Source organism: Carcharhinus amblyrhynchos, chromosome 3 (genome assembly GCF_965287045.1).
Source record: "Carcharhinus amblyrhynchos chromosome 3, sCarAmb.v2.hapA, whole genome shotgun sequence".
NCBI lineage: Eukaryota > Metazoa > Chordata > Chondrichthyes > Carcharhiniformes > Carcharhinidae > Carcharhinus > Carcharhinus amblyrhynchos.
Window position 1 is genome coordinate 62,918,422 of NC_137326.1, and position 24,258 is coordinate 62,942,679.

Below are 24,258 nucleotides of genomic sequence, written 5' to 3' on the forward strand. Positions count from 1 at the left end.
CACAGTAAAAAGTCTGACAACACCTGGTTTTAGTCCAACCGATTGATAGTAAACGCACAAGCTTTCGGGTTAGTCCCTTCGTTCTCCATTCACCTGACGAAGGGACTAACCCGAAAGCTTGTGCGTTTACTATCAAATAAATCGGTTGGACTAAAACCAGGTGTTGTCAGACTTTTTACTGTGTTTACCCCAGTCCAACGCCGGCATATCCACATCATGACTACTGTCGGAACCTTTGTGACCAGTGGCATGCAGCAACTTTCAACCAACTTTGCATGGATTGATAGTACCAGGCTCCGTCTCCTGAGAAATGTAGTTCTTCTTTCCCCAAGAGATACTTCAACCTTCATACGTAGCCACATGGCAGACTCTCCCTCACCCAACATCCATGCAATCACACTTAACGTTTGTTGGCTGCCACTATAGCCAGAGGGCTATGAGGTTTGTCACTTTGGAGAAGGTCTTTTGCAATACTGCTGCCATGAACCATAACTTCGTGGTTACATGGAAGTAACTTCATGGTTACTCGTGTGGCCTTCCTGTCCTGCCACCAATTGAAACCCTTATTGAGCAATTAATATCCATTTAAGGACATCATCTCACAGCTGCTGGTTTCAGTGCTAGATCGAGAAATCCAATATAAGAAAAGAGGCAAACTGCTGAGAACCATTCCCATCCTTCACTGCTGGTCCCTACCCATCCCCTATGTTCACCACTCTGTGACCACTCCCCGTTCCTCATACTCATCTAAGGTCTGGGATCCAGCATGATACTAGGCCCCAAAATGGCCATGATTGGGACCATGCCCGAGATGGGCCGCATACCCAACCTTACTGGCACTTCCCCCCTTTACCACAGCATTACTCCATCCTGAATCGGCGTGAAACAGGTATGCTCCACAAAAGTTCAATTTGGGCACTCTATTGAATGAGGAGGTAAGTGTCAAGCTTACGAAGGCTCTCTGCTTGAGATCGGTTGGGGGAAGGGGGTGGTGGTGGTGTCCACTGCCACTGTGCCTGAAATCAGTGAGGGGGAAGAGGGGAATGCTGCCACTCTGCCTCAGACCAGTGAAGGGGAGGAGGGGTCCGCTGCCACTCTGCCTGAGATCAGCGAGGGGGAATGGGGGTCCGCTGCCACTCTGCATGAGATTGGTGGGAGGGAAGGGGTGAGGGCCTGCGGTTGATCTGAGTGGCGGGAGAAGGTGAGGGGATAAGGGGTTAGTAATGTTGTGGAAAGTGCAGCAATGTCTGCGGGGCCGGAGGAAGCATTATCCAACCCAGGAGCGATGTGGCAGGGGAGCCGCATTCTATCATTTCTTTTCTGCGCAAGCACGGTTGGAGGCACCGATTGGAGCTGCAGGATTTCAGGTGCATTAAGCCCCACCCACAGGCTTGTGCAGCGCAATTCAGAATTGCTAATGTTTTTTTCAGGCAGAATGCATATGGGGGCACCTGAGAACGGGTCTAAAAGTCAGATCTGAAACACTCCCAGTTTCAAGTTTGCCCAGCACTTAGAGTCAAAATGGTAAAATAGGGCCCACCTTGCCCTATTAGTTACACACTGATGTACCATGTACATAATTATACCCTGACACAGCCTGTACATAATTACACTGCAACACACCTTATGCATAATTACACACCGACATATTCTGCCTATAACTGTACCCCAACTCTCCCTGTACATAATTACACCCCAACACATCCTTTTTACAATTACACTCAACATATCCTGTACATAATTACAGCCAGAACCACACTGTACATAATTACACCTCAACACATTCTGTACATAATTATACCTGACCTACTACATACATAATTACATCCTGAACATCCTGTAAATAATTACACCCCAATGTACCCAGTAATAATTTCGCTGAGACGCCTTGCACATAATTACACTTGAATAAATCCTGTACATAATTACACCTGAAACACTCTGTATATAATTATACCCCGACAGACACATTCTGTACATATTTACACCCTGATACACCATGAACATAATCACATCCAAGGACACATCATGTACAGAATTGGTGTGTATGTTGGGGCATTCTCCTTTAAAAGAACAGATCAGATGGAGCTTGCCTAGCCAGTCTTGTGCCAACTGTGCTAGAGAATAAATGTGTTAATAAGTAGTTCCAGTTAATTTACTTCAACTGACCTTGTGGTCTTTTATTAGTCTTTATATCAGACCTCAAACATAATAACTGGCAACGAGGCTAAGCCATGGACTGTGTATCACTGCTGAGAGAGGGAGAGGTAAGGAGGCATATCACCTTTGAACATAGAACACTACAGCACAAACAGGCCCTTCGGCCCATGAGTTGCGCCGATCACATCAACACCTACCAATCCATAGACCTATCTATAACCCCCAATCCCACTAAATCCCATATACTCATCCAGAAGTCTTTTAAAAGACCCCAGCGAGTTCGCCTCCACCACCACTGATGGCAGCCGATTCCATTCACTCACCACCCTCTGAGTGAAAAACTTACCCCTAACATCATTTCTGTACTTGCCTCCCCGCACCTTAAATCTGTGTCCTCTCGTAGCGACCATTTCAACCCGGGGAAATAGCCTCTGAGAATCCACCCTATCTATTCCTCTCAACATTTTATAAACCTCTATCAGGTCGCCTCTCAACCTTCGTCTCTCCAGGGAGAAGAGTCCCAGCTCCCTCAACCTATCTTCATAAGACATGCCTCCCAATCCAGGCAACGTCCTTGTAAATCTCCTCTGTACCCTTTCAATAGCTTCTACGTCCTTCCTATAGTGAGGCGACCAGAACTGTGCACAGTACTCCAAGTGAGGCCTGACAAGGGTCTTACAAAGTTGCAGCATTACCTCCCGACTCCTAAACTCAATCCCTCGATTAATGAAGGCCAGTACACCATACGCCTTCTTGACCACATCCTCCACCTGCGAGGCCGATTTAAGAGTCCTGTGGACCCGGACCCCAAGATCCTTCTGCTCTTCAACACTACTAAGACTTCTGCCCTTGATAGTGTACTCGTTCATCCCATGGGTCCTGCCAAAATGGACGACTATACATTTATCCGCGTTGAAGTCCATCTGCCACTTCTCCACCCAGTCCTGCATCCTATTTGCATCAAGACCTTTGACAAAAACAAAGGAAACACATCTCTAGGTCGACAAGGGGGGCGGGGTGGTTAAGTATTATACATGGGGTGAAGAAATTCTCACATTTCCTATATGGCTGGCATTTTGTGCTGGACCTAACCATTCTGAGAAAGCTTGATGGGGTAAATGCTGAGAGACAGTTTACCATGGTTGGAGAGGCTAGAACCAGGAAGCAAAGCCATAGGCTAAGAGGATGGCCATTTCAGACTCAGATGAGGAGGAATTTCTCTAACCAGAGGGTTGTGAATCTTTGTAGTTCACTACTGCAGAAAGCTGTGGAAGTTTAACTATTGAGTACATTTCAGGTTGAGATGAATAGAATTAGGATATGGGGATCTCATGGGAAAATGAAGTTGAGGTAGAAGATTAGCCATCTTGTTAAACGTAGTAACAAACCCAAGAGGCTAGATGGACTCCTCCTTATGTTCACTCCATATATTCTTATGATTTGATATGAGGATGAGAATTTTAAAATTGATGTGGCACTAGACTGGGAGCCAGTATAGATCAGAGAGCACGGATCATGGCTGAACGTCTGCATTTACACATATTTGTATGTGCAATAGTCTGGAATCATTATTAAATTTTTTTAGTTGTACAATGTGTATGTAAAAGTCATTTCTACTTCTCAACATCACGCATGAAAGCTTCAAATTGCTTTCATTTATGGTGCAATAGAAACAGAACTAGTTACAAGTGTCATCAGCAATTGTTGATGTGTCTTCCAGCGTCCGAGAATGGCAGAGAAATCTGTGGAGCTATAATTAATAGCAGAAATAGAAAGGATGGGAAGTGGTACTTGCTTTTGAATCAGCAAGGTTGGTGATTTTTTAGATGGCTTAAAGAGAATTTAGTGATAGTAATAGCAATGGACACGTGATTCTTCTCAGTACATTATAAAACACAAAATTATACCTTAGGAATAGCAATTTTTAATAAGGTAAGCAGACTTGTTGGTTTTTCAAAGATCAGTACCTACTTCCGTCCTCCATCAATCCTTCCCTGCCGAGAACTGTCAGTAGTTTCTCCTACCCATTTCTGTTTGGTGCTTCCCTGCGACTACTGACTACTGTACTGCTTTATTACACTTTTCAATGAAAAATATTCTACCTCATTTCCTTCCTTCCATATAATTGCTGTCCCTTGTAATTCAAATAATCTGCCTTTTCTCATCCTTGCCATTTTCCTTGTGTTGGTATATGCTTGAAAGTTATCTTCATAATCTTGCAATCCTGCTGTGACCATCTTCTCACAGTAACCGTAATGCTTATAAGTCTCATATTCCAGTTGAATCTTTAGCTGAGCACTCTTGAAGCAGAGGATAATTTCTTTGATTATTTTCAAATCATTTCAATACCAATTGTTTCACGAAATGTTCCTCATTCTGAAGTGGTGACGGTGACTGGATTGTGATGCTCTCAGTTCTTTGTGTCCATTGACAGATCACTTAGTTCTTTTCTCATTTACTAACTTTGTTCTGTTTCCATAAAAATTGTCCAGTATTGCGTGTCATTGTTTATGACTTGGTCTCTGAAAAAGCTCCCCTGATTCAGTACCTCTTCCATTCTTTTTTCCAAACCAGCTGTATGATGACCATAAACACCTATTTGACATCAGAGAGAACATTGCCAGCACGCTAGTGGAAAGAGTGGCTGGTGATATTGAGAAGCTTTTGGACAAGAAGGTGGAAGCGCTGGAGGTAAGATTTTTAAACATTGTCCTCTTCAGCCTCAAAGACATTTGTTTCATTGCTGAATTGAGATTATTGGCTATATTATGTGGCTTTGTGAGCTGATGCTCCCAGAGAGCCTCTTGACAGACGGACTGTGGCCAGTGATATTCTGTATTCAGAGAGACTGTGGGATCTGTGGTGTCCTGAGATCGGAGGAGCTGGCCGGGAGATGGTCAGTAGGCTGTGATATCCTATGGTCAGAAAGGCTGTTCAGGAGATGGATTATGGGCTCAATCAGTGCTCCTTTCGCAGACCAGGTTCTAGAATCAATTCTTCCATTTTTTTCCCCTAATAGGTTATTAAAATAGAATTAGTAATTTCTCAGAGGTTTGAAGTTTTGGGGTTGTTCTAGCTAAATATAACACTGATTAGAATACAATGTAGTTCAACAACTTGTTTTTCTTTTGCTGGTGTGTGAATGCATTAACATTGGCTTGAATACTTATTTTCCAAATGCAAATATAACCAATATTGGTTGTATCACCAAGTATCACTTTGAAAGTTGATAAGTCACCAGGGCCAGATAGATTGTTTCTGAGGCTGCCAAAGGAAGTCAGGGAGGAGATAGACAATGCTCTGAGGATTTTGCAATCCTCACTAGATGTAGGGGAGATACTGAGAAGAAATGCAAATGTACTTCCATTGTTTAAAAAAGGATTAGAGAAATGCCAAACAATTATAGGCCAGTTAGTCTTACACTGGTGGTAGGCAAATCAGGGGAATCAATCCTGAGAGGTAGGATTCACCGTTACGTAGAAAGGCATGGATTAGTCAGGTATGATCAGCATGGATTTGTTCAAGAAAGATTTTGCCTCACAAATTTGATTTAATTCTTTGAGGAATTTACAAAAAGTATTGATGAAGATAGTGCAGTAGATGTTGTGTACATGAATTTTAGCAAAGCGTTTGACAAGGTCCCACATGACAGATTAGTCAAAAATGTAAAAGCCCATGGGCTACAGGACAATGTGGCAAACTGGATTAAAAAATTGGCTTAGCAACGGGAAAAGAAGTAATGGCTGATGGATGCCCTTGTAAATGGAAAATTGTTTTAAGTGATGTCATATGGCTCAGTGTTGGTACCCTTATTGTTTGTGTTATATAATAATGATTTGGATGTACCGCTGCCCTCATTGTTCTTCAGAGCAAGCTGAGAGGAGGATCAATTTGTGGCTGGAGTGTGAACGTAAACGATAGACTTTTTTTTAGTTTTTCGCGGGTTTTTCTTAGTGACTTTAACTGAAAAGTGGAAGTGGGCCACGGGGTGACCTGGGAAGGTTTTTTTTTAGCACGCGAGGTTTAAAAGACAGGCTGCACTAACAAGCGGGCAACATCAGTAGCGGGTAGCGGAGTGAGCTGGTAGCAGAGTGAGAGCTGAAGGGCTTTGGCTCAACAGGCTTAGGCAGAAACGGGCAAGGCAAGGTAGGTTTAATTCTTAATTACTTTTTCTGTGTTCTTTGAAGAAAAAGGGAATTCTGAGTGTGAGGCCAGTTTGTTGTTCTCAGTGTCACATGTGGGAGGTCCTGGAGGCTCCTGGCCTCCCGGACGTCCATATCTGTGCCGGGTGCATTGAGCTGCGGTTCCTAAGGGACCGTGTTAGGGAACTGGAGCTGCAGCTTGAGGACCTTCGTCTGGTTAGAGAAAATGAGGAGGTGATAGATAGGAGTTACTGGCAGGTGGTCACACCGGGCCACAGGAGGCAGACAAGTGGGTCACGGTCAGGAAGGGGAAAGCTCAGGTGCCAGAGGGCACCCCGGTGGATGTGCTTCTTCACAATAAGTACTCTTGTTTGAGTACTGTTAGGGGGGACAGCCCAGCTGGTGGAAGCAGCAGTGGCCGTGTCTCCGGCCCAGAGTCTGGCCCTGTAGCTCAGAAGGGTAAGGAATGGAGGAGGAAGGCAGTATTAATCGGGGACTTTACAGCGAAGGGGTCAGACAGGCGATTTTGTGGAGGCAGATGGGAAACTCGGATGGTAGTTTGCCTCCCTGGTGCCAGGATCCAGATGTTTCTAGTCGCATCCCAGAAATCCTGAAGTGGGAGGGAGAGAAGCCACAGTTCGTGGTACATATTGGTACCACTGACATAGGTAAGAAAAAGGAAGGGGTCATGAAAAGAGAATATAGGGAGTTAGGTAGACAGTTGAGAAGGAGGAATGCAAAGGTAATAATCTCGGGACTGCTGCCTGTGCCACGAGAAAGTGAGAGCAGGAATGAAAAGAGGTGGAGGATAAATGCGTGGCTGAGGGATTGGAGTAGGGATTCAGGTTCCTGGATCATTGGGACCTCTTTAGGGGCAGGTGTGACCTGTACAAAAAGGACAGGTGGCACTTGAATCTCAGGGGGACCAATATCCTGGCGGGAAGGTTGGCTAAGGCTACTGGGGAGACTTTAATCTAGAATGGTTGGGGGGAGCGAATCGAAATGAAGTGACTGGGAGAGAGGAGGATAGATTGCAAAAAGAGAGAGATTGTCGACGGTGTAAGAGGGAGGATAGACAGGTGATGGGGAATGCTCAGGCCGAAGGTTTGAGATGTGTCTATTTTAATGCTAGGAGTGTTGTGAACAAAGTGGATGAGCTTAGAGCGTGGTGTGCTGCTTGGAAATGTGATATGATGGCCATTACGGAGACTTGGATGACTCAGGGACAGGACTGGATACTTCAAGTGCCGGGTTTCAGATGTTTCAGGAGGGCCGGGGGGGAGACAAAAGAGGTGGGGGAGTGGCACTGTTGATCAGGGATAGTGTTGCGGTTGCAGAGAAGGTGGATGCCGTGGAGGGATTGTTTACAGAGTCTCTGTGGGTGGAAGTTCGGAACAGGAAGGGGTCAATAACTTTACTGGTTGTTTTCTGTAGGCCACCCAATAGTAACAGGGATGTTGAGGAGCAGATAGGGAAACAGATCCTGGAGAGATATAACAATATCAGAGTTGTTGTGGTGGGAGATTTTAATTTCCCAAATATTGATTGGAACCTCCCTAGGGTAAGGGGTTTGGATGGGGAGGAGTTTGTTAGGTGTGTTCAGGAGGGTTTATTGACACAGGATGTGGATAAGCCTACAACAGGAGAGGCTTTACTTGATTTGGTATTGGGTAATGAACCTGGACAGGTGTCAGATCTCTCAGTGGGAGAGCATGTTGGGGATAGTGATCATAACTCTACCTCCTTTACACTAGCATTGGAGAGAGGTAGGATCAGGCAAGCTAGGAAAGTGTTTATCTGGATTAAGGGGAATTATGAAGCCATCAGCCAGGAAACTAGAGGCATAAATTGGAAGGCGATTTTCTCGGGGAAATGTACAGAAGTAATGTGGCAGATTTTCAAGGGATGTTTGTCTGGAGTTCTGCACGACAACATTCCGATGAGACAGGAAAATTTTGGTAGGTTACATGAACTGTGGCGCACGAAAGTTGTAATGAATCTAATCAAAAACAAAAGCATACAAAAGGTTCAGGGAGCTAGGTAATGTTAGAGATCTAGAGGAGTATACGACTTGTAGGAAGGAACTTAAGAAGGAAATTAGGAGAGCCAGAAGGGGTCATGAGAAGGCCTTGGCAGGTAACATTAAGGAAAACCCTAAGGCGTTCTACAAGTATGTGAAGAGCAAAAGGATGAGATGTGAAGGAATAGGACCTATAAAATGTGACGGTATGAAAGTTTGTACAGAACCGGTAGAAATAGCAGAGGTGCTCAATGAATACTTTACTTCCGTATTCACGGTGGTAAAGGATCTTGGTGGTTGTAGTGCAGGCTTGCGGCGGACTAAAAACCTTGAGTATGTGGACATTAAGAAAGAGGATGTGTTGGAGCTTTAGAAAAGTGTCAAGTTAGATAAGTCACTGGAACCAGATGGGATGTACCCCAGGTTACTGTGGGAGGCAAGGGAAGAGATTGCAGAGCCTCTGGTGATGATCTTTGCGTCATTCTTGGAGACGGGAGAGGTTCCGGAGGATTGGAGCATTGCGGATGTGGTTCCTCTGCCCAAGAAAGGAGTAGAGATAGCCCAGGAAATTATCACCGGTGAGTCTAACCTCAGTGGTTGGTAAGTTGATGGAGCAGATCCTGAGAGACAGGATTTATGAACATTTGGAGAAGTATAGTATGATTAGAAATAGTCAGCATGGCTTTGTCAAAGGCAGATCGTGCCTTATGAGCCTGGTTGAGTTTTTTGAAGATGTGACTAAACATATCGATGAAGGAAGATGTATATATGCACTTCAGCAAGGCGTTAGATAAGGTCTGCTATGCAAGGCTTATTGAAAAAGTGGGGGGCATGGGATACAAGGGGACATTGCTTTGTGGATCCAGAACTGGCTTGCCCGCAGAAGGCAAAGAATGGTTTTTTCTGCATAGAGGTTGGTCACCAGTGGAGTGCCTCAGGGATCTGTTCTGGGACACTTGCTGTTTGTGATTTTTATAAATGACCTGGATGAGGAAGTGGAAGGATGGGTTGGTAAGTTTGCTGATGACACGAAGGTTGGAGGTGTTGTGGATAGTGTGGAGGGATGTCAGAGGTTGCAGCAAAACATAGATAGGATGTAAGACTGGGCGGAGAAGTGGCAGATGGACTTCAACCCAGATAAGCGTGTGGTGGTTCATTTTGGCAGGTCAAATAGGATGAAGGAATATAATATCAAGGGTAAGACTCTTAGCAGTATGGATGATCAGAAGGATCTTGGGGTCCGGGTTCATAGGACTCTCAGATCGGCTTTGCAGGTAGAGAACGTGGTTAAGAAGGCGTATGGTGTACTGGCCCTTATCAATCGAGGAATTGAGTTTAGGAGTCGGGAGGTAATGCTGCAGCTGTATAAGACCTTGGTCAGATCCCACTTGGATTACTGTGCTCAGTTCTGGTCGCCTCATTACAGGAAGGATTTGGAAGCCATTGAAAGGCTGCAGAGGAGATTTAGAAGGATGTTGCCTGGATTGGGTGGCATGCCTTATGAGGATAGGTTGAGAGAGCTCGGTCTTTTCTCCTTGGAGAGAAGAAGGATGAGAGGTGACCTGATAGAAGTGTATAAGATGTTGAGAAGTATTGATCGGGTGGATTCTCAGAGGCTTTTACCCAGGGCTGAAATGGCTGCCGCAAGAGGACACAGGTTTAGGGTGCTGGGGAGTAGGTACAGAGGAAATGTCAGGGATAAGTTTTTCACTCAGAGGGTGGTGGGTGCGTGGAATTGGCTGCCGGTGGTGGTGGTGGAGGCAGATTCGATAGGGTCTTTTAAGAGACTTCCGGATGAGTACATAGGACTTAGTAGGATTGAGGGTTATAGATAAGCCTATTAGGTAGAGATGCTTGGCGCAACTTGTGCCTGTTTGTGCTGTAATTTTTCTGTGTTCTATGTTCTATGTGAATGTGAGGGGTGTGGAATTGGCAGGCAACATTATTGTGAAGTTGGTGCTTGTAAAAAAAACTGTATGGTCCCTTAAAAAAGTCTTTTTCTATGCATAGAAAGTTAAAAAAAATGCAGGTGCATTAGGTGACAGTACACAGACTGAAACTTTGTGTCAAAGGTCAAACAGCAAGGCTGCCTTGGTAACAGGCTTCAGGCCCTTGAATGTTTGAATTTTGCCCAGTTAGTTTAAATTAGGCACTTAGCTACCAGCAACATATTAGACTTGAAATTGGTGTTTTGATAGCCTGACAACCAATCATATTGTTGGAAATTTTGATATGTCAACAGGCTATAAGAGACGGGGAGCAGTAAGACAAAGAGGGAGAGCACCTGCCACCTATCAATGCTGTCAGCTCTCAGAGAGAGAGAGAGAGAGAGAGAACTGCTGGTTCTCATGATCTCATTTATTCTTTGAAAAAGCCTCAAAAGTAAAGATAGCAAAGAAGAAGGTGGAATATTCCGGAAGATGACAAACCTTGTAATTTAGAGAGTGACTAAAATTCTTTTTTTTTTGTTAATAAGTGGGAATTGTATTTATCTAAACAACATTCTGCTAGAATAGTGTTTTATTTGGTTTGTTAATAGTTTAATTAAACTGTTGACTGTCAGTTAGATAAATAAATTGTTACTTATTAATTTTACAAAGAGAGTCTCAGGTAGTTACTTGGATTTAAAACTAAAAGTTGCTGAAGAGTAGATCATACTATTTCTCACACACTTTTAACAGATTATGAGGTGAGGTACTCCTCTGTGAGTGGTTAGTTCTCAGAGAAAGGATCACCCTCCGCTCCATAACAGCACAAAGATTGGCCAAGTAGTGGATAGTGTACAGGATAGCTATATCTCAAAAAAATTAATATGGATAGATTGCTGAAGTGGGAGGTAAAGTGACAGATGGATTTTAACGCTAAGAAATGAGAGAACATGCATTTAGAGAAATCAAACAGTTATGGGGAGTACGCAATAATGGGAATTTACTAAAAAGGGTAGATGAAGTGAGAGATTTTGGCATACAAGTACTCAGGAACCTAAGTAGACAAGGTTGTAAAAAAGGCATATGGAATGCTCTCCTTCATTGGCAGAGTTATGCAATAGAGAAGTAAGGATATGATGTTGGAATTGTATAAAACACTGGTGAATCCACAACTGGGTACAGTGTGCATTTCTGGTCACCATATTAAAGGACATAATCGTTCGGGACTGAGTGCAGAGGAGGTTTACAAGAATGTTGCCAGGGCTAGATAAATGAAGCTATGGAAAGTGATTGGATAGTTTGGGATTATTTTTCTCGGAACAAAGTAGGCTAAGGGATGACTAAAGACTGAGGTATAGATAATTATGAGGAGCAGAGATCGAGTGGACAAGATAATGTTGTTTCCTTTGGCTGATACTGGTAGAACCAGGGGATGTAAATTCAAAATAAGTGGCAGAAGGTATAGAGGAGACACAAGGAAGAACTTTTTTATGCAGAGGATCTCTGACATTTCATGCCTGAGTTGGTGGTAGAGGCAGAGACCCTAAGCTCTTTTTAAAAAGTACTGGATCTATACCTGAAGTGCTGTAAGCTACAGGGCTATGGGCTGGGTGCAGGATTGTGGGATTACTCTGGGAGTCCTCGGGCTGGCATGGACAAGATCGGCTAAATGCCCTCCTTCTGTGTTGTAACTTTCCTATAGTTCTGTGGTGATTGAAGGCTCTTGGTTGTATTGGATAAAAATTAGTAATGCTATGTGCTGGGCTTGAAGTGCTGTGCAACCTGTTTGATGTCCATTTGCCTGGTGAGGCAAATAGCATTTGATCAATTTCACTCTTGTCACCTTGCCCTAATCTTATTGCCTTGCCTCTGATGCTGATGATTCCTAAGATTTTGTGAGGTTTTTGACTGTGTTTGTGGCTGGCTGTATTTTGCTAGGGAGGAAATTCACTTGTGGCCTCAGGTATTCCTGGGCAAGTAAGACTTTCCAGGATGCTGAGAGCTTCTATTTCTGATGTTAAATCTAATTTTAGAAAACGTTTCCTTCTGCCACTGTCACCAATGCTTCCTGATCATCTCAGTGATCTTGAAATTCCCCCAGCATCCCACTGGTTCCCATTATAACTCCAGTCTCACAAAAATGGCAGAGAACCAGTTACCTTGGGCTATTTCTGGGAGTTTCTGCATTGACTGAAAAAAGGCAGAACTTCCCATTGCTTCTTACAAGGCAATTGATGGGCCAAGGTGGGAGAGGAACGGGATTGCCTCAGAATTCTCTTGTCTTCTTATTCCTGTTTCTGACATGGAAAGGAAGCCAACATTTCAATGGCTGCCAGTACCTCCAATACAATTCAGCTTACCTGTAACTACTGGGGCAAAAGGTGCCCTATTGACAAGAATCCCAATGAAATACTTCCTATCCATGCAAATGCATTATCCTCAATTTCATAAGTCCTAATATAATGTAATAATCTCTTTTGTGGCTCAATAGCATAGGATCTGGGTGTCCTTGTACATGAGTCTCAAAGTGGATATGCAGGTGCAGAATGTTATTAAGGAAGGCAAATGGAATCTTGACATTTATTACAAAGGGTCTAGAGTATACAAGTAGAGAAGTGTTGTTACAATTGTATAAGGCATTAGTAAGATCACACTTGGACTTTTGTGTTAAGCTTTAGTTACCTTCTTTGAGGAAGGATGTGGTGGCACTGGAGGCAGTTCAGAAGAGGTTCATTAGATTGATTCCAGGTTTGAAAGGGCTGTTGTATGAGAAGCGGTTGACTAGCTTGGCTTGTACTTGCTGAAGTACAAAAGAATGAGGGGGGATTTTATTGAGGTATGTAAAATACTCAACAATTGATAAAGTAAATGTTAACCAAATGTTCCCCCTTCTGGAACAGTCTAGGACAAGAGATCATAGTTATTGAGTAAAACAGGGCAGTTCAAGACAGAGGTAAGTCGAAGCTACTTCTTACAGAGGGTTGTGAATGAATGGAATTCGCTGCCCAGAATACAGTGGATGTGGAATCAATCAATGCATTCAAGAAAGAGATAAATATTTGATCAAAAGTGGAATAAAGGGATATGGGGAAAGGCAGGAAAGTGGAGTTAGTTTGAAATGTAAATCAGCCATGATCACATAGAATGGCAGAGTGGGCTTGAAGGGCTGAATTGCCTACAGTCGCTCCTATGTTTCTATGAAAGAAATAAAGAGAGAGAGATGGAAAAACATGAAATGGAGCATGCATTTTGATCACAGCAATTTTAGCTGATGAGTTAAAATAAGGTTGACTCAAGAATTTTTACTTGATACACAAAATTAGTGAGGAGGGAATGGAGATATACTTCCTGTCGTTGGAGAAAATTGTCACGAATATGAATTGGCCATAAGAACAATGCTCCTAAAAATATTTTTGGAGGGACAACTTCAAAGGTGTACTTACCTCTCTCAGCAGGGCACTCTGAGGCAGTAAAGACTACTATACTCAATGTTATTGCATTGATGGCAGAGGCCTCTGGATAGAAATTTAGAGATTTGGGAAGGAGAATGGGCCAGATATATGAAATTGGTAAGTGAAAAGCAAATGGTGTTCAGTAGGTTATGTAGCTCAGTGAAGACGAACCTGAACTTCAGTAACCTAAGAAGGATGATGTTGGTGAAGGAATTCAAAAATTTGATGTTAAATCACACCTGGAAGATCATTAAGTTGATGAAATCAGGGAAACCTCCGTAATGAAAGATGATTATGAGCTAACTCATGAGATGATTGAAAACAGGCTGCACTTTTGATCCTTCCAGAGAAACAGGAATGAGAGAAAGGTTGATTATAAGCAGAGGTCAGGTCTAGCTGGGAAAGGTGGAAAAGGTAAGAGGCAAGCCATTCTTGGGTTTGTTGAAGTTCAGCAAACAGTTAGTTCAAGAGGACTGACCTGCTACATTGATCACAGTAAAGGGCTTGTGAAGGCTGAACGTTGGAAATTACATGGCAAATTTGTAATATTTATATAGTTGGGTCTGTACTCATTGGAGTTTAAAAGGATGAGGGAGGATCTTATTGAAACTTACAAGATACTGCGAGGCTTGGATACAGTGGATGTGGAGAGGATGTTTCCATTAGTAGGAAAAACTAGAACCAGAGGGCACAACCTCAGGCTAAAGGGACGATCTTTTAAAAGAGATGAGGAGGATTTCTTCAGCCAAAGAGTGGTGAATCTGTAGAACTCTTTACTGCAGAAGGCTTTGGAGGCCAGGTCATTGAGTGTCTTTAAGACAGAGATAGATAAGTTCTTGAGAGATTATGGGAAAAAGGCAGGAGAATGAGGATGAGAAAAATATCAGCTATGATTAAATAGCGGAGCAGATTCAGTGGACCGAGTGGCTTAATTTTGCTCCTATGCCTTGTGGTCTTATGGACTGTGTTCCTTCAGAAAATACTGTCCTTTGTTCATAAACCTAAATATTAAATCTCTTATATTTACTGATAGAGTGAATCAGGGTATAGGAAACCATTGTTTCCAGTTTGAAGGTGAAGTGTCCGTATTTTTATTTGATGAAGCAGCAAGTCAATTGTTATTCTTCGATTTGCAAGTCTGAATTAAAAATGTGGAAAAAAATATATGCAAGATGAGGCAAATCAGATAGCAACAGTACTCAAATGTGACCTAGACCTGGCCCAGCAGGAAGCCCGGGTTGCAGGATTCGCTGCCATTGCAGGGTACCAAATGTGCAGGGAGCGATAGACTGCACTCATGTCACCCTCAAGGCCCCGGTGAAGAATCCAGGGGGATTCATGAACAGAAAGGGCTTCCATTCAATCAATGTGCAGTTGATGTGCGACCATCAGCTGACCATCATGCACATCAGCGCCAGACATCCCAGCAGCGTGCATGGCACCTTTATATTGAGGAGCTCAGATGTCCCGGAGGTTTTTGAGTAGGAGTCCAGGGGGCAGGATGGCTCGTAGGGGACATGGGGTACCCGCTTCAGGCTTGGCTGATCACGCCTGTGCAGAGGCCTGAAACTGAGGCAGAGACCCAATATAATGAGGCCGACGTTGCCACCCATTCGATAGTGGAGCAGTGCATAGGGTTCCTCAAAAGGCAGTTCAGTTGCTTGGACCACTCTAGTGGGGCTCTCCAGTGTAGCCCCCTGATGTCGTCCTGCATTGTGGTGGTGTGCTGTGCCCTACACAATTTTGCACAATAGTGAGGAGACTTTTTGGAGGAGGAGGGTGTGGAGGCTGACCAGCCAGGCATCGCTGGGGAAGAGGCCACCCCGCAGAAGGAGGAAGAGGAGGAGGAAAAGGATGAGGATGAGGAGGAGAAGGACGACCATCACTACCCGGGTGCTGGAGGGCTGTTGGCAGCCACCCACCCTGTGCAGCCCCACAATCTCCTGCAACATTGTAACACCAGAGTAATTGGCGTGGGTATGGCATGTTAGTGAGTTTCTGTGGCAGGTAGGAGGGCGATGACGACCCACTGTGCGCCATTGTGATGATGCCCTGATGCAAACAAATCTGACGCCGACCTGAGTTCTGCATGGATGCTTGCACGTGGGCCCATATCTGGATGGTAGGTAAGGAAGCACTAAACACCCATGCAAGGCCCCGGGCTGGGGTGGGAGGGGGGAGAGGGAATCTCTCCTAGGTTCTGGGGATGCCATAGTAGATATTGTAAATCACTGCCAATGCATGCCACCCGCTGTAGCCAGTGAAAGATTTGAGTGCCTTGATTTTCACAGTAGCAGTGCGCTGAAGGGCCTCTCCCACTAACATCAACGTGCAGAATCCCTCTGGCGACTGTCAGGGTAAGTACATTCCTCTTGGAGGCTAATCAGAGACAAATTATTTACAGGTGTTGGGTGAAATAACATTTATTGGTGCCAAAAAAAGTGCTTTCAACCATGTGAAAGTGAGACTTTAAAGTGCGTAAATAGTCTAAGTAACTAGTGTTCTCCTTCACCTGTGCCATCTTTGTACCTTTACAACTTATTAATTTTATGCAGCCTATGTCTCAGCATCTCCACAGGATGTACATTGGAGGTGGAAGTGATCACCTGCCTACCATGTAATCTATGCCCTTGGTGATCATCCTCTGAAGGGCCTAGGCCTTGAAGGCCTTGGCTGGCTTCCAGGTGTCAGGGGTGTATCCATGATACCCTCTTCATCCTGCTGCCCCTGAGATGCCCCGCTGTCAGGAAATGGGGAATCAGAAGGTGTAGCCACAGCCATAGTCTCCTGGCTGGAAGGCCCTGGCACAGGTTCAAGTCCTTGCTCCTCCCTGGGGGTTCCTGTGGGCCCTTGGGTCACTCTATGGGATGGTGAAGCTTCTGCAGTAAGCTCCTGCATTACCTGGCCCTGCCAGTTTTGGAGGACTGTGTTCTTGCCATGGTGGGTGAGCCCTCAACGATAGACTCCTGAGTCGGGGACCATCTGTCAATGATAGCATCAAGTGCCCTCTGAGACTGCGTCATGCTCTGGGGCCCCTCAGCCATGACCCTTTGTTACTGGGCTATGTTCTCAAGGGCTGCACCCATAGCCTACTGTGTCCCAGCGTCGTCCCGCTGAGTCTCCTGCAAGCTCTCGAGCCTCTCAGCCATGGCTTGCAGAATCTCGATAAGCCTGTTCAGTCCCTCAGCTATGGCCTGCTGTGACTCAGCCATTGCCCTCTGGGACTCCGCTGTGGTCTGCTATGACTCAACCATCGCTTTGACCCTGCCACTCATGGTGATGATTTCCTGCTCCAGGCTTTCCACCGCAGATGCCACCCTTGCACTGTCCCCTAAGCACCTCCCTCTTCCCCCCTAAGAGTATCACAACTCTTGCCCTCTGAGGGCCACTCCCTGATACCCTTTGGGACTCAAGCCAGCAGATTTTACATGCCTCCCCACAGGAGAAGAATGCTCAGAATTGCCGGGGCAGGAAATTATCAGCTGTTGGAAATGCAGCAACAGAGCCGGGGAATGCAGGAGCAGCTGACAGCAACTCTGGACTGATTGCGAGGCTGTTGGGAGGAATCCCAAAGCTTTCAAGTGGACCAGCTATTGCTGTCTTACGTAGTTCTCAGGCTAACACTGCAAGGGTGGCATATGGTTTGAATGAAGCTTGATTTGTAAATACAAAGGATCATTGTTGTTATCTGTGTAACATGCAATGTATCAGGTGTATAATGTTTATGATTTTAATGTGATAACCCCCATGACTTGCATGGGGAAATCACTACTTGATCTCTCTATAGTATTCATTAAATTTGAGCTCCTTATGAATTGGTAATTAACCAACCAGGTGGAGCTCATGTATTAAGCCCTGCATAAAGCAGGACACTAAATATGTCCATGACCTTTTAGTTCCGGTTGCGACCTGTTGTGCTCACCACAGGCTTGTGGTTTTCGTTTATTTTGTGCAATAAAAGCACTGTTCCTTTACAGCCGACTCCTGGAGTTATTATGCTAGCGACAAGGTAAAAGGAACATTTTGGCAATCCTGCTGATCAGATCCTGGTAAGCCTGTATTGTTCAGTTTTACAGAGCCATTTTTTGGGAAATTGGAGCCATATGACATAAGTATTGAGGACTGGCCACAATGTGCTGAGAGAATGATGTACTAATGAAATAAAAAGAGATGACTGGCAAAATATCATTCTATGACTGTGTGTGGGGCTGAAACATTTAGTATTATAAGATGTCTGACGTATCTGGCAACACTGGAGTTCAAGACTTTTGATGAGTTAGTGGAAATAGTGGCAAATCATTATGATCCTAAGCCGTCCATGATCTTGCAACAGGACAAACTTAACTACTAGATTTGCAGGGGAACCAGTGACGGAATTCCTGACGTGGCTAAGAAAACTGGTGGTGTATTGCGGATATGGCCAAACATTGCCAGAAATGATGAGAGACTATTTGGTATGTGGCATAAATGATCTAACAACCCCAACGAAGGCTTTTGACAGAGCAAAACCTAGATTTAAAAAAGTCATAGGGATGGCCTTAACTCATGAAAATGAAGAGAAAGGTGCTGCATAGCTGCAAGAACTTATAGATAACAACATCCTTGGGCTCTGGCAAGTCCCCCATCGCAGATCTAAGTTCCCAGTTAAACCCAGCCTTAGACAAGGAAAAATGAGCCAGCAAGGAAGCCAGGATGTGAAAGAAAGCCACAGTTTAGGGAGTGGATAGCACAACAACATTGTACATGCAGCCAGGGAGCCTGCCCTAAGCCAAGTTACCAGAATCAGCAGGACTTGCAGCACCCATATCGAAAGGCAAAGCCATCCCAAAACAGAACATATCAGATAAGTCAGGCTGAAGAGGAGGAACTAGCATTATTAATTATGTCACTACACCAAAGGTGGCCCTGATACAAATCCAGCTCCAAGTGAATGGACACCAGTTGAATATGGAAATGGACACAGGGGTAGCAGCATCAATTGTAGGGGTGCGAGAATTTAGAAGATGACAATTGGCTATCTGTATTCTCAAGTTGAAGGACACTAGAGCAAGATTGGCAACTTATACAGGAGAACCATTACTAGTAATAGAGATCACGATAATCCCAGTCATAGTTGGGCAACAAACAGTTTGACTCCCATTGATAATGGTATAAGAACAAGGGCCCAGTCTTTTGAGAAGGGACTGGTTACAAAAAATCCATTTAGACTGGCAGCAAATTTTCAAATTGGGCACTGGAAACTTGTGTGAAGTAATAGGAAAGTACCCAGAGATTTTCCAGACAGACGTTGGAAAAATAAAAGAGGTCAAGGCAAACATTTATGTGGGCTCGGGTGCTCCACTGAGATTTTTTAAAGCAAGACCCGTTGCATTAAAGCTATGGGCAAAAGTGGAGACCGAACTGAAGTGATTAGAAGAGCTGGGGATAATTTGATCTGTGCAATTTTCTGAGTGGGCCACATCAGTAGTCCCAGTGTTAAAGCTGAACAACACAATCTGCCTCTGTGGTGATTACAAAATGATGGCGAACAGAGCATCTCTTTTGGACAAATATCTGATGCCGTGAATAGACGACCTCTACAGAAAATTAACCAAAGGCCAGATTTTCACAAAGCTGGATATGAGTCATGCGTGCCTCCAGTTAGAACTAGAATTGTCATCAAGAAAGGATATGATGGTAAACACGCACAAGTGTTTGTACACATACACCTTTGGGGTATCATCGGCGTTTGCCATATTCCAAAGACTAATGGAAGCCATAATGCAGGGAATACCCAGGGTGGTGTTACGTAGATGATGTTCTAATCACGAGCCACTGTCAAGGAGCACCATGGGAATTTAGTGGAAGTCTCATGACGGTTTTCAGAAGCAGCTGAGGTAACGTTCTTCAGATACAATGTTGACAAAGACGGCCCACACCCAGTTGAGGTAAGGGTAAGAGCCATGAAAGAGGAACCACCAAGGAATACAACATAATTAAAATCATTCCTTGGCCCCATAAATTATTATGGAAAGTTCATTCAAAACTTGGCCACCTTACTTGCACCCTTACACACGTTGTTGAAAAAGCATCAGAAGTGGCCATGAAAAGAACCACAGGAAGGTAAAGCATCAATTGCAGTCGGACAACCTGTTGACACATTTCAACCTGGAAAGGCCGTTTGCCATACATGTGTTGCCTCTCCTTAGGGAATAGGTACAGTAGTACTAAACTGATGGAACGCCCAATTGCATATGCCTCAAGGACATTAGCTGATGCAGAAAGAAGATATGCACTGATAGAAAAAGAGTGTTTGGCAATGGTCTTCACAGTGAAGAAATTCCATCAGTATGTATATAGTTGACACTTTACAATCATAACAGACCACAAACCTCTTTTAGGCCTTTTTCCCTGAGCACAAAATGATCCCTCCTATAGAGTCAGCTGGAATACAGTAAGGGCACTCTTATTAGGTGTCAAGAGTACACCCTGGAACATAGACCAGGGACACAAGTTGCCGATACAGATGCCCTGAGTCACGTACCTTTGCCCACAAGTTTGCCATCACCACTGAAAATGGATATTAGAACATTACAGTGCAGTACAGGCCCTTCGGCCCTCGAAGTTGTGCCGACCAGTGGAACGAACCTAATGACCCTCTAACCTAAACTATTCCAATGTTATCCATATGCCTATCCACTGACCATTTGAATGCCCTTAAAGTTGGCGAGTCCACAACTGCTGCAGGCAGGGCATTCCACGCCCTTACTACCCTCTGAGTAAAGAACCTACCTCTGACATCCGTCCTATAATTACCACCCCTCAATTTAAAGCTATGTCCCCTCGTGTTAGCAAAAGTCGTGATGGCATTAAATTTTATGGTACCTTACCAATTTTGGCAAAACAAATTAAGACTTAAGAACATAAGAAATAGGAGCATGAGTAGGCCATCTAGCCCCTCGAGCCTGCTCTGTTATTCAATAAGATCACAGCAGATCTTTTCATGGACTCAGCTTCACTTACCCGCCCACTCATCATAATCCTTAATTCCTTTACTATTCAAAAATCTATCTTGGCCTTTAAAACATTCAATGAGAGAGCCTCAACTGCTTCACTGGGCAGGGAGTTCCACAGATTCACAACCCTTTGGGTGAAGAAGCTCTTCCTCAACTCAGTCCTAAATCTTCTTCCCCTTATTTTGAGGCTATGCCGCCTAGTTCTGGTTCTACCCCCCACTCCTCCAGTGGAAACAACCTCCCTGCTTTTATCTTATCTATTCCTTTCATAATTTTATATGCTTCTATAAGCTCTCTGCTCATTCTTCTAAATTCCACTGAGTACGGTCTCCATCTCTCCTCATAAGCTAACCCTCTCAACTCTGGAATCAGCCTAATGGTTGGACTCAAAATGATCCTGTAATAAGTCCTCAGAGGCAGAAGTCCCTTCACCAGAATTCCTTTACTTACAAGATCCAACAACATTATACAGAGTACTCTCAGTATGCAGTCTACATCCAGAGTGGCAGATGGTGGAGCGATATTTGCCTGGCCCTGCACTCAACCCTGGAACACCTAGATAAGAACAACACCTATGTCAGATTCCTATTTATTGACTACAGCTCAGCCTTCAATACTATTATTCCCACGAAACTCATCTCCAAACTCCGTGGCCTGGGTCTTGGCACCTCTCTCTGTGACTGGATCCTGAACTTCCTAACTCACAGACGACAATCAGTTAAGGATAGGCAACAACACCTTTTCCGTGATCATCCTCAACACCAGAGCCCCACATGGTTGTGTTCTCAGCCCCCTACTATACTCTTTGTACACCTATGACTGTGCAGCCAAATTCCCCTTCAACTCAATTTTCAAGTTTGATGACGACACCACTGTAGTGGGTCAGATCTCAAACAATAACGAGACTGAATACAGGAAAAAGATAGAGAAACTGGTGTGGCAACAATAATCTCTCTCTCAGTGTCAACAAAATGAAGGAGATTGTCATTGATTTCAGGAAACGTAGTGGAGAACATGCCCCTGTCTACATCAATGGGGACGAAGTAGAAGGGGTCGAGAGCTTCAGGTTTTTAGGTGTCCAGGTCACCAACAACCTGTCCTCGTCCCCCCATGCTGACACTATAGTTAAGAAAGCCCACCAATGCCTCTACATTCTCAGAAGACTAAGGAAATTTGGCATGTCAGCTATGACTCTCTCCACCTTTTAAAGATGCACTATAGAAAGCATTCTTTCTGGTTGTATTAAAGCTTCCTACTCTGCCCAGGACCGCAAAGAACTACAACAGGTCGTGAATGTAGCCCAATCCATCACACAAACCAATCTCCCATCCATTGACTCTGTCTACACTTCCCACTTCCTCGGTATAGCAGCCAGCATAATTAAGAACCCCACACACCCCGGACATTCTCTCTTCCACCTTCTTCCTTCAGGATAAAGATACAAAAGTCTGAAGTCATGTACCAACCGACTCAAGAATAGCTTCTTCCCTGCAGCTGTCAGACTTCTGAATGGACTTACCTTGCATTAAGTTGATCTTTCTCTACATCCTAGCCATAACTGTAACACGACATTCTGCACTGTCTTGTTTCCTTCTTTATGAATGGTACGTTTTGTCTGTATAACACGCGAGAAACAATACTTTTCGCTGTACCTTGATACATGTGACAATAATAAATCAAAGCAAAGAGGAACTGAAACTCCTGTTTTAAGTACAGAGCATGGAACTCCCTGATTGGACCATCAATTTGGCCCTTAATCAGGGAGCTCATATTCAAGTAGGCCAACCTCAATTGCCTGATTAAAGTCATTACAGATCCCACATTCGCAAAAAAAAAGCCATGTGATATTGAATGGAGGAATGCAAGAACATCTGGCACAAGACTTGAAGCCGTATGTGACAAAATACCCAGAATTAAGCATAAAAGATGGCATTATCCTGTGGGGAGCCCGGGTAGTTATTCCACATCCCAGCCAAAGACCTATCCTTCAGGAATTTCATAACAGCTATCTAGTGATATTAAAAATGAAAATGCTAGCGAGAATCTATATCTGATGGCCCGGAATAGACATGAAAATGGAGAAAATATTAAAACATGTAGATTCTAAGCTGGTTATTTCTCTTTCACTGAGCTATAGTACCCTAGATACCTGTTGCTCAAACTATGCTGCAAATGTTATCAGGGTGTTCCATCATTGGATTCATCTCAGCTGAACATGTTCCTGTTCCCACCCAATTCCATACATGCTCTTTGAACTTGAGTCAGAAACAGGAGCTCTGGCTGACTGTAGGGTTTCCTATTTACCTGAATCTAAGAGTTTCCTCACTATTTTAACTAACTGTTAAAATATCAGGAACCTGGATGTAAAGTTATCAATTTTTCATAAAACTAGTATCAGGTCAAAAGTAAAATTGCAACCTGTTGAGTAGGATATCCTTCTTCAAAATCAATTTTCAAAATAGTTTATTTGATTTTACTGTCTTTCTCCCAACTTTAACAATTTTAAATTAGATTCAAAAAAATTCTCAAGAGAAACTTTCTTTGAAAGTATTATAGTTTAGAAGACTGCCTCCACACTTGCTGTCACTCTGTCTCTGTCCCCGTCCCCCAACCTCAGTCTTGCTCTGTTCCCCATCCAATCCAACATGGGCTCACTCTGACCCCTGCCTCATTCTTTTCCATCTTACTCCCTGTCCTACTCTGGTTCCATTGATTTTGTTATAGTGAAGACTTTTATCAGGCTTAGTTGGATCTTCATTTTATTGGCATAAAATTGTAATTTCTACTCATGGACATATTATTGACAGTGTTGTAGAATCTGATATTTTTCTTGATCTTTTCTTGTTTAAGGTGTATTTTCTGACTGCATAAAGGAGCTGCTGTTCAGGGACAAGTGGAGCTGGATACTAAATAAATATGAGTCGGGGGCAGGAGTTGTTTTGATTTGATTTATTATTCGAGTTGAGTAGAAAGTTGACCTGAGAAGTTGCAGTCTGGTCTGCTCCTCTGTGTGCAGGCTGCTGGTGACTATTTCTGCTTAGAAACGGACCTTGCCACGGGACCAAGCTCCTTGGCCTTTAATAACCCAAGCTTTGTATAAAATGAACTGATAGATTGAAATATAACTACAGCTCAATGAAAGAAAAATGGAAAGCTTCTAGTTAATGAAACATTTAATGAAAAGTGACTGTATACAGGAACCTACTGCACAGTGAGTCTGACTTCAGAGCACCAAGCCTGCTGTGTGCCCCTTTGACTTCTGACACCTGGGTTAAAATCTAGCTCATACTGGTAGGTTGAAAGTCTGCCTCCTGCCTGGAAAGGTCTTTATGTGAAATGAGTTTGAGCCACAGTTTCCCTTCTAATGGTCCTTCAGTATCAAACATAATTAGCACTAAATATGCAGTTGCACTCAGATGATACAGAACGTGAATGCAATGTGAAATAAAAACTGTCAATCTTGTATAGTCAGTGTATTCTTCTGAGCTTGTGGCTGAGGTACATTGTTCGGGTAACACAGAAGAAACTTAGTTTTGCATCTAACCTGTGATAATCTGGGAA

At 43.8% G+C, this 24,258-nt stretch overlaps 1 protein-coding gene across 1 annotated transcript in view; it reads left to right on the top strand.

Moving 5' to 3' along the window:
- Positions 1–24,258, top strand: part of cacna2d2a (calcium channel, voltage-dependent, alpha 2/delta subunit 2a) — an 855,812-nt gene that overhangs the window by 192,467 nt on the left and 639,087 nt on the right. The window contains exon 3 of the mRNA XM_080186111.1: positions 4,735–4,851. Within this exon, the coding sequence (XP_080042237.1) occupies positions 4,735–4,851 (117 nt within the window). The remainder of the gene's footprint in view (positions 1–4,734; positions 4,852–24,258) is intronic.